This window comes from Orbicella faveolata, unplaced genomic scaffold (assembly GCF_042242905.1).
Source record: "Orbicella faveolata isolate gen_17 unplaced genomic scaffold, um_ofav_v1 contig_15, whole genome shotgun sequence".
NCBI lineage: Eukaryota > Metazoa > Cnidaria > Anthozoa > Scleractinia > Merulinidae > Orbicella > Orbicella faveolata.
The window spans coordinates 9,596,728-9,608,626 of NW_028301542.1; the positions used below are offsets into that span (position 1 = coordinate 9,596,728).

Genomic DNA, 11,899 nt, shown 5'->3' on the forward strand with positions numbered 1-11,899 from the left:
TTTTAAATGATATTTTGTACCTGAAGGAATAGTTGCCCTCTTTCAAGGTATGAACATGATTCGTGATTTGGCCATCTCGTTTAGTGTAATGTCTGAATTGATAGCTTCCTTTAGGGCGTGTACAGTTCACTTGTTCCACAACTGTGTCATTAACATCCAACACTTGAAATATCAAGTTGCAGTCCTGGATCTTCGCTAAATGCTCGCCTCGTGCCATTTTTGGCGCTACTCCAGTCAGGTTACAAGTGACAGAGCAACTAAACACGATCTTTGCCAGTTCAGACCCCACCTCAAATATGGGTGACTGCAGTTCAGAGTGTACCTCCCCAACAACACGTGCTGTGCGAATGAGGTTGCCTGATGAGATCCATCCACCCTACAAAAGAACAAATTTTAACATCGTAATCTGCCGAAAATAAGCCCATGGGCTTTGCACATCATCAACAATTATTTGGGGTGGGGATGGGTGCAACAAGATTTGGGGAGAGAGTTTTTGAACGTCTCAAGAAAGGTGACCCTCTTAATAGCTTTATTGTGATTTTCAAAACACATCCCATGAAAATGTAAGCCTAATAACAATACAATTTAGAAACCACCCTGTAAGAAAGTGCACTCTGAAGGTCTTGTCTATTCTAACTTGATAGAAACAAAAAGTAGCACGAGCTGTTGATGGAATGATTGCATCATCAAAGAGAATTTACAAGAAATACAAAACATTTTCTCTGTGTTTCTATCAAATTATTGAAACATGAGTAGAAGTTTGGGAGAACGTACAAAAAGCTATAGGAACACTTGCATCTGCCTCATGTACCCAAGCTTTCAATCGTATTTCTATGACCCACTAGAAGACAGAAATTTTTTTTGATGGGATCTGCCCAGTTCACGAGTTCCAGACAAAGTCGAGTCACTACTTGTAGCCCAATAGCATTCCTGTTAGACTCATCAAGGTTCGGGTTAGCTTTCATTTGTAGATTTACAAGAATAACCTCATCAGATTAACCCACCAACAGTTACAGAAATTAGACAAATCGAACAAAGACAAACTTTGATAGGCCTAAAAGAAGAGATATCTGACTCTAACTAAAAGTGTTAACTCATAATTCTATAAAATATGAAATTAAATACAGAGGCCCAGTTAGGGTTGGGAGCTCTGAGTATCCAATATATCCCATTAATTATTGACCGAATATACCATATGCCATTACAGTGAAACCTGTATTAAGCCGACATCCTTGGGACCCTCACTAGTGTCCGCTTAATACAGGGTGTCCGCTCTAAGCAGGTTCCAATATGTTGAGCAATAATAGTTATTTATTAACCCTTTTGTAACACAGTGTACAATCAAAGACTAGCACAGTGCAATGTCCAGTCAATCAATGCATCAATATGGAATAATCACTTTGCTTTAAAATGACATCACTGAACAATGTTAAACGAGTCTCAGCTGAGCTTTTAGAAGTAAAAAGCCCTTGAAGTGTCCGCTTATAGCAGGTTTTGTGCAACAAAATGGCTTAATATTGGTGTCTGCGTCCACTTAACAGAGGTGTCCGCTGAATGCAGATTATTTTACAGTAAATGCAGGAAGAAAATTTTGGGACTCAAGCTGGTGTCGACTAATAGAGGGTGTCCGCTTAATATGGGGTCCGCTTAATACAGGTTTCACTGTAATTTAATCTAACAAAAGTTAACAATTTTTCTACTCCATATCCTGGGATATCGGTTCTAAGTATCCCATACCCCATTTATTCCCCCCTCCCCAAAATATCCTATATCCTGTAAATGTTTTACCTAAATATCTTAGATCCCGAAAAACCCTAATAGGGCTTCAACATAAGATAACTTGTTATATAGCTGGCGTTTTTCCCGCTAAAGCACGCCCATTCATTGGCTAGTGACATCTAACAATGAAACTGTTTACCGCCAAAAGGCCCGCCAAATGCCACGAGCACGCAACATTGCGAAAGCTATGACGTCAAACGGAAACAGCTCACTGTTACCCGCGAAATGTTGACCACTGTTGCACGTGATCAGAACATGCAGTTGAAGGTGGCCTAATGTTGTCGCTGGAATCTCAGCACGTTTTTCCAAATTTGCTTTTGTTTTTGACCTATTTAATAGTATTGCTATATAATTTTAACAAATAACTTAACGACTGGTCCCTTGGGAACGGTGAATTTTGTTTCCCTCATTTTTGGGAAACAAAATTCACTGTTCCCCTCAGGACCAGTCATTAAGTGTTAATTGTCACAAGGTGACACCAACCTTAACACTACAATCTCCTGCGCATTTCGCAGTGAAACCATCGGGTAAAGTATTGTTCCTCCATATGTAGTAATGTTTACCGGCCAAAGCCACATGACCAGCAACACATCCCTCACATTTCAAGCCAGATGACTTCAGACCTTTTTCACATGCTTTGCACTCCAGTTTTCCACCATTATTTTTAAGTTCAAAACCAGGCTGGCATCTACACGGACGTCTCTCTGGCTTGTGAGATAAAGATCCTGAATTTTTGCAAAGAACTCTTCCACCATTTAAACCTGAAAATTGTGGAATGACTTTGGATTAATAACATCTTGAAGTTCTTTGCAACTATGTAGAATAAAACTATTATTGATATCCAGAACAATCAAGGTCTTGGTAAGTGTTATCAACCTTCAGCTTCAGCTGATAACATCTAACTTGTCTTCTATCTATCTTGAGGAGGACATGGGGATTTGCCGTGTTACGGTGTTGATGTTTTTTAATGTGGTGATGCGGTGAATAAAATGTCTACTTGCGGTGTTGCGGTGATCTCAAACCCTATGATGTGCGATGTTTGTGTTTTTCACACTGCGGTGTTTGGTGAAATGAAATTGTTTGCGGTGCTGGGGGTTTTTGATTTACCATTCTCAAACCTAAATTTGACCTAAATTTGGCATGTAAACTTCGTTAATCCATGCTAATTTATGACAAACACGTACCATTGAGGTTAATAATTTGTAACAAAATACAGACCATCACTTTCTAGTCAATCTTCAACATGCTTAGGTTGCCTATCCGAAGCTGTTTTTATCTATACGTAACTTGACAATCGACAATCGAGCTCAGTGTACGGTAAACACGTGGAGGAGCGAGGACAGAAACAATCCTAGAAATTCTGGAAACGCCAAGGCCAAATATGATGTATTATTGACTGCGCAGCTTTTTTCTACGCAAAAAAGGAAAACGTGGCGAAAACTACCGGCAACAAAATATATTCAGATGTCACGTCGGCAGGGGAGAAAGAAGGCTTTCTAAGGTAAGGAAGCCTTGTAAATTACACACGTTTACTTTTTGTTTTTCCTTTTGCTATTCGGCTTCGTCTAGAGGTCATTCTGATACCGGTCTATACCCACTCCCAGGTCCTGCGACTTTCTTGACCTTCTATTTTTTCAAACGATTATCGATATCGAACGCAAACGCAGCTAGCTCCGGAAAGCAATACTTCCAGTCAAGATAGGGCTTCAGTCTGTGGGTTTATACACCAAGAAAAGTGAGCGAAGTACATGTAAAAGAAGAGAGAGATCTGGGGTAACAGCCATCTCTTGAGGCTCCTCTCTTTTTTCTTCGTCCGCATCAGCAGTATTGACACATGTGCAATGAAAAGCGTTGTAATGTGTTTATTTTGTGGAAAATTGTTGAGGTATAAAAGTACTGTTTTAAGTGTATATGAACGAATCATAGCGCTAAAAATACGAGTCGCGGTGACGGAGTTTCGTTGACTTTTCTTGCGATGATGCAGTGTTCGTTAATTTTTTTTGTGGTGTTGCGGTGTTCAGAACCCCCCCATGTCCCCCTCTATCTTGGATCCTGGCGTGATCAATCGATGAAACCGATAATCGATAACAGTCGATGGCAATCGATATCAATCGATAACAATTAATCGATTGATATCGGAAATCGATCACCAATCGATGGCCAAAAAATTTGTGTTTTTTAATTGCCATCGATTGTCATCGATTGTCATCAATTGTCCTCGATTGTCATTGATTGTCATCGATTTTCATCGATTGTCATCGATTACCATATCTTTTGGGGAGGTAAAAAAATGATTTGACAGGAGAAATATGACGACATGTAATTGTGAAGATCATCGTTACCATCAACAACAGTAACAATAACTTTATTGATCTCTCTAAATGCGGGTATAATGCAAGAAAATTAACATTGTTAACACAAACTAAACTGGGATGAAAATGTTCGTACTCTTTCAAGTTACAACAGAAACCTACGGTTTAAAGTTTTCTGGTTACTGGCAGTCCATGGGAAGAAAATGCTCATTGCCATCGTACAAAAATGAAACAAGATTAATACTTGCGAACATGAAGCTTGCAAATAACAATCTCAAGACGCGAGTCAGAACAAGTAAGAAATAGACTGACCCTACCAGACACATAATGGCCTGTATTGACGTGACTACATAAAGATAGGTTAAAATATCAAGATACAAGCCAAGTATTTCTAGTAAGAACAACAGGTGAAGCAACAAATAATAAAACCTTTTCCATTTTTCGTCATCATAGTACGGACACCATCCGAGCGCACGTTTCCGGACTCGAGCTTGTGATTATCGATTGGTCATCGATTGGCCGATAGCAATCGATAACAATTAACTAATTGTTATCGATTGATATCGATTGATCAATTGGTTTCCGATGATCGATTATCATCGATCGATCACGCCGGGCTTGGATATCATGAAAAACCTCATCCAATTATTGTGTATTATCATTCAGTACATACATTAATAATTATTTTCTGGCCCATTTGGATTACATGCCTTCTAATCTGAGTGTAGCAAAGGTTTATGTGACGAACAAAAGACACTATACTAAAAACCATGCCTGATTTGGTCTTGAGCGCCAGCACAGTGTATTTCTTCACATGCAACCCTCAACAATATGGTTAAAAATGTTAGCATACTACTCTAAACACCCTAACTGATATCAAAATCTGTGATTTAAACAACCAAATGAGATACAATCCATACTCATCTAAGCCAGCAATTGTATTTTGACCGGGCGAGCGCCATCAAGATGCATTATCTTAGATGTACGCTAACAAAATTATCTAGTAGTTATTCAGCAAAGGTGCTTGCATTGCAGGCTTAATAGCGGGATGTGAAGTAACCAGGTCAGCAATAAATATGAATTTAACAATTTTCATCATGAAGTAAATGATTACTACATCACAGATTCCTACAACTATTGCTATAGTATGTTATTCAAATTTGACAAATGTAAATGACAATGAAAGGCATTCCTGTCGAAACACATCTTCCTAACTTGAAAACACTGTACTTTATTTCTAAAAGTTATTTGTTGGTGACCCTAAGTTAGTGAAGTTTCATAGTAAGTGAAAAAGGGTTAAGTCTGCATACGAGCGAAGTAGCCCAGCAGGCCAGAGCTTATCCTGGTTTCTGTAGCATGATGTGACTAGGAGTATTTCTACTCCCCTCTGGATGGGAAGCTGGTCCATCACAGGGTTACCCCCAGAATTAAGGTTGCCAGTACCCATTTATACACCTTGGGTGGAGAGAGGCACTGTGAGAGTAAAGTGTCTTGCCCAAGAACACATTACAATGTCCCCAGCCAGGGCTCAAACCCGAACCGCTAGATCCAGAGTCAAGCACACTAACCATGAGGCCACCACATCTCCAGTGGCGTTTCTAACAGCAGACATCAAAAACAAGAACAGCATACACAGGTCAACAAATCTTTGACATCTCTACTCAATTTTTACAGTTATACACCAAAACTGAAACTATGCAAGAGTGTCTACTTTCTGGTATATTTCAATTACCAGTACGCTTTTTTTTTCTATTTTTTTGCTTCAAAAGCTATGTTGCCATGCATTCTTGTCTTAACATCACGACCTGACTAGTCCTAAGACAAAGTGACCTGGAAAGTGACCTCATGAAATTGGGAATCTTATTGCGAGCAAGTGTTAAGTATTTCTTTTCTTTTCAGTTAGTAATGCTTTGAAAAGTGATCAATTTTTTAAAGCTTTACAAGCATGTTTAATTTTCCACAATTTCCAGAGAAGTAACTTTGCACAACACTTCATTTAACTCACCTTGAACTGTCACAAAGTTAGGATACACTGTAGTATTACACTGTGTACCACTTTGGGGTGGTGTGCATGAACATGTATTCAGGTCTCCTGGAGCATCAATGATGTCATCAGTTGTGCAGTTAGGCAAAGGGAGACACTTTGATGCACCTAACATGGCATATGTATTTGGCGGACAAGGCTTACATTGGTTCTGACCTGAAAGCAGTGAAAAGAGGGAAAAGTACATACATCAAATGTGACCAAGAGGTAGCATATCAAGTCATTTAAAGGCAGGTAGAAATAACGGAAACTTGAAAACATCAAAACAAATGATGCAAACAGAATAGTAAATCAAAATTATACAGGAAAACTCCATAAGATAATACCAGGGCACTAAAACAACATTGGTTCTAATTATGGTTCATAAGTAAATATATCTTACTCAGTGTGCTGTATTGCAGTAAATTTTAGCATGCAAAAAAAGGAAAGCCTCTTGTGATTCTGGATTAATTTAATTTAATTTTAATTTCAGAATTCTTGGAAGTTATCTTAACCCATGACTGTCTTGAGTTTGTACTGGACAGGAGACAATATTGAGTTCATTAGTGTGTTTGAAAAGACCTTTTTGTGTTATGTAATCCTTTTGTGTCAGACTGTAATCGATCTGTTTCGCATACATTACGTCAGAACTTGGCCTTTTTCATTTATCAGTTGAATTTTAATCTTCAGCTTGTGCAGTAGAGATCATATCTTTTTCTTTTGGACATTTTAGTATATCGAGGACACTTGAACTATCGTAGAATGGTAGTCAAGGCATGGACATTTGGACTGTCGTACAATGTAGATTCAGAGTGTTCATGTAATTGTGCATACTCAAATAAATGTTTATCTGATAAACATGCATAACTGTCTCGCATTCTCCAAACCCTCCTTGTGTTTAGAGAGGCTATGTAAACACAGAATAAGTGCTCTATTGCTTGAGTACTTAGACTTTGTCAAGGGTTATATATTGAATACAAAATATACTTAAATGGAATTAAACATAGTTAACAACTAGGAGCTAGTCTGGTCAGTAGCGTTTTTAGTAAGCGGTTGTTAGTGTCTTGGCCGTCTGTTAGCATTTGTTAAGCATTTGGTGCATTCTGTAGCGTTTGATATAGTTCGATGAAATTTTACATAGTTTATGACCAGGAGCTAGTCTGGTCAGTAGCGTTTTTTGTAGGCGTTTGCAAGTGTCTTAGCCGTCTGTTAGCGTTTGTAAAGCGTTTGGTGCATTCAGTAGCATTTGTAGCAGTCATATGGTTGTGGGAGCCCTGGGGCTGACATTGTCCAGCAGTATTCTTGGTTAGTACATGTGGTGTTGCCCCATGTGCTTGCAGTGTGTTTGTTGCTCTGTTATTGTGGCGTTGTGGGTTGAATTATAGTAGTTTAGCGGTCCTTGGCGTTCCCTCCCTATCCCCCCTCTTTTCAGCAGTTTTTTTTCCTCTTTCCACTGAGCCATCTGGCTCGAGTGTGACGGGTTCCTGTAGGAGGGCCTGGTGCAGGGGGCTCGTGGCTTGGTTGTGGGTTGGGCAGACCAGTCAGGTGTTCTAGCGCCTTGGGGATGTGACTGCGGTTGCAGCCGCCAGGCTATGTAGGCACCTTCCCTCCACTAGCAACTTGGGGGTTAAACAATATTGAAATGTCTTCTTAAAAGGAAACTCAGGGGAGGAATTCCATCCTTCCCCCTCTACCTTGTAACATAGTGTGGGTATGAGTTTGCATACATGCACATCTGAAAGTTGACAAACACTACTTTACACAATAACCATCATCCATGCATAAACCAACCTTCCTGGGACTGATACTGGAAATACGAGCATGGAGTACAACTTGAAGAACCTTTCTTGGTATTGAAATAGCCTTGTGGGCATTGTTTACACGTCACATTTGGTTCCTCAGTACCAACCTGAAATAATAATAAATATTATTAATAATTATAACATTTGTTGCTGATATTTTAACAGTAAACATTAGGAAGCTGCATTATTATTGGGCGGCTTTCACCATGTGTGATATCCCATGTCAGTTTTGTTTTGCCCACTGTACATGTAAAGTAAAAAAATCCATGTTACTGACTGAGTGTCAGGGCTGGAATGGAAAACATTTGATTAAACTAACTCGAGTTGTACCAGACCAAGCACAGCTGCAATATCCCTTCAAAATGACTGAGAAACTCACTTATTCTTTGGAATTGACCCAGGGCTAAAACAGTGGTGGTTGACTGGTTGCCAGTGACGATTATCTGGTGAAAGTGGACCAAGGCCACAAATTAAGTTACAGTCTGATCACTTGACATAATTATGAATGATACATATTCTATATGGAGCTTAAAACTATTGAAATAACTTGGAGTTGTAGTAAAAAGCAAGAAAAAGTGAATTTTACCTTTCAAAAGTGACGAAAAGAGTCCAAAACCCATGGTCATTTTTTAAAATTGAACGTCCGCCATTTTGGACATCTTTCCTTCCGGTTACTTCCATAAAAGGAATGCCCGTCGCCATGCTGTGACATCACTATGCACATGCATTTTTTCACGTCAACAAAATTTGTGAAGAATCGATCTTGAGTCAAACCTACATCTAGCTTGCATTATGGCTGAGATCGAGCCTTATTCTTTTGAACCTATGCGAGACAGTTCAGAGTCAGAGGAAGACGATGTTCACAAGAGTCAAGATGAGCGCCGAAGAAGAAATACATCTTGGTGTGTATGCGAGTGTTCACTGTTGTGTGAACTGGGAAGTGCAACAAGGAAGCTGTAAATAAAATACAATTTCAGGTGAATAATACTTTTGTATTCAGCAGATGTTGATTATTTTGGCACTAGGAAGCTAATAAACAGCCATGGACTCAGTGGGAAGAAAGCGTTGTTTGATTTATTTCATTTATTTCATATATTTTGTTGTGGCGTGCGTGGAAGGCTCACTTGGCAGTGAAATGGTTGCGATATAACCTGTTATTTTGGTTCAGACATAGAGGCAGCGCAACCGACTTCTAGATGTATAACACAGCACCCTCTCCCTCAAACGATTTGTTTACAAAGGGAAGTCCTAACGATCGCTATCGAGGGTTTGTGTTAAGTGTGCAGAATGAGAGCACCAAGAGAACTAAATAACATGTAAGCTTACAGTATGTACACAAATGGTCACAAATAACTTGCCAGCTATGAGATTTATTTCAAACGTTTCATTGAGCTCAGTTAATCCTCCAAGATAAGATTCAATTATGCACAAACGTAACATTTCAAGCTGTACAGTGCTATATATAATTTGATTTGAGGACAATCTCAGTTAAAACGTAGTACTTGAAATTCGCGTGTTTTTCCCATGAGCGCAGTGACATCATGCTATGCGCCCAAGCCTTCAACATGGCTTTCAAAATGGCGGACGTTCAAATTGTTCAGGCACGGAGCTTTTTGCTGTTACAATCAGGTTAAAAAGTTAGTTCACATCCTAAAACATAGCGATTTGATTACGACATATCATGTGCTTTCGTAAGAACGACTTTTTAAAAAATGGGTTTTCGCCTTCCGTTCTCCTTTAAAATAAAAGTAACATATAATGTAGCTTTTTCTGACTGCATTTCTTTTCTTTTCTTTTCCTCAACTCTAACTCTGATGAGTTTTAAGTTCAGAAGAATTCCTTGTGGAATCAATGGTTTCAGAATTGCAAATAAAAGATCCTAGCTATTCTGATTACAAATTTCCGGACAGAGTTCTTTCAGGTCCACAAACCACATGCTGTTGTCTCAATAACAGTTTTTGAAAATTTATTCAAATAAATACAATATTTTTTGTGATAGACAAGAGGAATTGTAGACCACTTTACTTTGTCCTGAGCCACTTAAGACTATATTTAACAAAACTGGCCCAGAAGTGCACACCGCCAAACAGCTAAGTGAACAAGTCCACATAAGTGGACAGAAGCTTTTTAAAGTTTAATTTTGTTTTTTCCAAGATACAAAGCTAATTAACACATTCATGAATCATCATGGAATTACTAGGAAAGTTGAGCCAGAGTACATCAGATGAGAGTACATCCCATACCAGATTAGAATCCTAAAGGATCCATGGGTTCAATTCTGTTCAAGCCTGAATTGTTTCCAGGCTTTAATTTGACAACTGCTTAAGTTGAGTTTATAACTGGGATGATCAATCATGAAGATAGATTATGTTACTTACCATGGTTATAGAACGAATAAAAGCCTTGTCGATGTAGGATACTGAACCAAAACTGAAGCAATTTTTGCGAAAAACCCACTTCAGTGTATGGGTGCCCTGGAAATTAAAAAAATTATAATAAACCTTTAGCTTCAAGCTAAACATCAAACACTCCAAGACATAATCCTTGTATTGTCACCAGTTGAACAAAATTAAAGTGGTGAACTTTTATATTATGTCTTCTATTGTATACTTTTTTAAGATCTCAAAGGTTGACCCTGCAAGGCTTAACTTACAAAATAATCACACTTGTCTAACCGTAGGGTTTAACCTAACATGAACACTAGCCTATAGCTAAGTCAGTTGCCCAAGATTGTCATCCTGTTACCAGTCTGAAATATCAGAGTGGGCAATCATTAGTAAGGATACCATATATTTAATCTCGGGTTCTCGATAATCAAGAGAAAAATTGTCCTTGCATCCATAAAATTCTGATGGGACTCACTCCCCACTCCCCCTCTAAAAAAGTAAGCCATCCTGAAATAAGCCTTGCAAATCTCAGATGCATTTAATACCTATGAATGAATGATTTTTTTAACTGCCGCGGATAAAAGAACAATTCTCAGAGAATATCATGTGGTCTGTAACGTGAAAGCAAACCGCCAAAGCTGAAAGGGTCTGTTACATAATTTTTATTAAAAAACTGGATCATTGGATAATGCAATACAAGAGTTTTCATTGGCTTAGCCATCATGAGTTATGAGCCATTACACCATGTTCTATAGATATGGTAAGCATATGCATGATTTCTTGGGGAGTTTTTATTTTTCTATCAGTTTAGTTTTCTATCATTTTAAGGCATTTTTAATAAAACAGTTATTCTACTTGCGCTAAAGTTAGATATGAGATGATTATAGCCAACTCAGAGCTGTACGCCTTGTTAGCCATCTACATGCGCTTGTGGAGTAATTGTTAACTTTAAGCCGCCTAATTTAAAATAATTGAATGAGGAATGAAATATAATGGTTGTTTACCACTGTCACCCTGTACGTCCTGTTAGACCACTGAAACTGGTTTCCCTGGAACTCTAACATTTGTTGATTGTCGATATAAAAGGCCAAACCATCACATCCGAAAAATCCTGGACTCCTACAGGTTCGGCTGTCCACACGATAATCAAAGCTGACTTGGCTGTTATCCATGACAAACTTCTTGTTGGGCATTAGCAGTACAGATGTCACACACCTTATCTTAGTATTATCCCCAGAATTGAGTGTAAAGTTATCGGCTGTATAAAAAAAAAAAAAAAAACAGCAATAAAAATTTAAGAAATAGAAAACTTTTTCCTTTGAGTTAGAGAAGTTTAGGAGAACAAAATACTATAACACTATAATAGAAACATGAGTAACAGGCTAAGGCTTTTTCAAGTTCTCCACAAACTTTGACATGTGTTTCTACTAATCAATTAGATTAAGAGCTATAGATCTCTATGAGTTGATAGTTGATGAGGCCAAAGGCCCAATTAGCTATCACTTCGTAGAAATCGAGAGGGAATAATCTGTTGTTTTAGTAGAATTCTAACTAAAATTAATGTAAATAACAGTTTTCAATTATTTTTCTACATGT

The 11,899-nt window shown here is 38.3% G+C and overlaps 1 protein-coding gene across 2 annotated transcripts in view; it reads right to left on the reverse strand.

Moving 5' to 3' along the window:
• The window catches only part of LOC110051277 (endosome/lysosome-associated apoptosis and autophagy regulator family member 2-like), a 33,842-nt gene that overhangs the window by 7,910 nt on the left and 14,033 nt on the right, over positions 1 to 11,899 (reverse strand). For both annotated transcript variants that reach the window (XM_089288346.1, XM_089288345.1), the window contains exons 3-8: positions 11,308 to 11,561; positions 10,295 to 10,390; positions 7,906 to 8,023; positions 6,097 to 6,291; positions 2,263 to 2,540; positions 21 to 376 (exon numbers count right to left, since the gene is read on the reverse strand). In XM_089288346.1, coding sequence (XP_089144472.1) covers positions 21 to 376; positions 2,263 to 2,540; positions 6,097 to 6,291; positions 7,906 to 8,023; positions 10,295 to 10,390; positions 11,308 to 11,561 — 1,297 coding nt within the window. The remainder of the gene's footprint in view (positions 1 to 20; positions 377 to 2,262; positions 2,541 to 6,096; positions 6,292 to 7,905; positions 8,024 to 10,294; positions 10,391 to 11,307; positions 11,562 to 11,899) is intronic.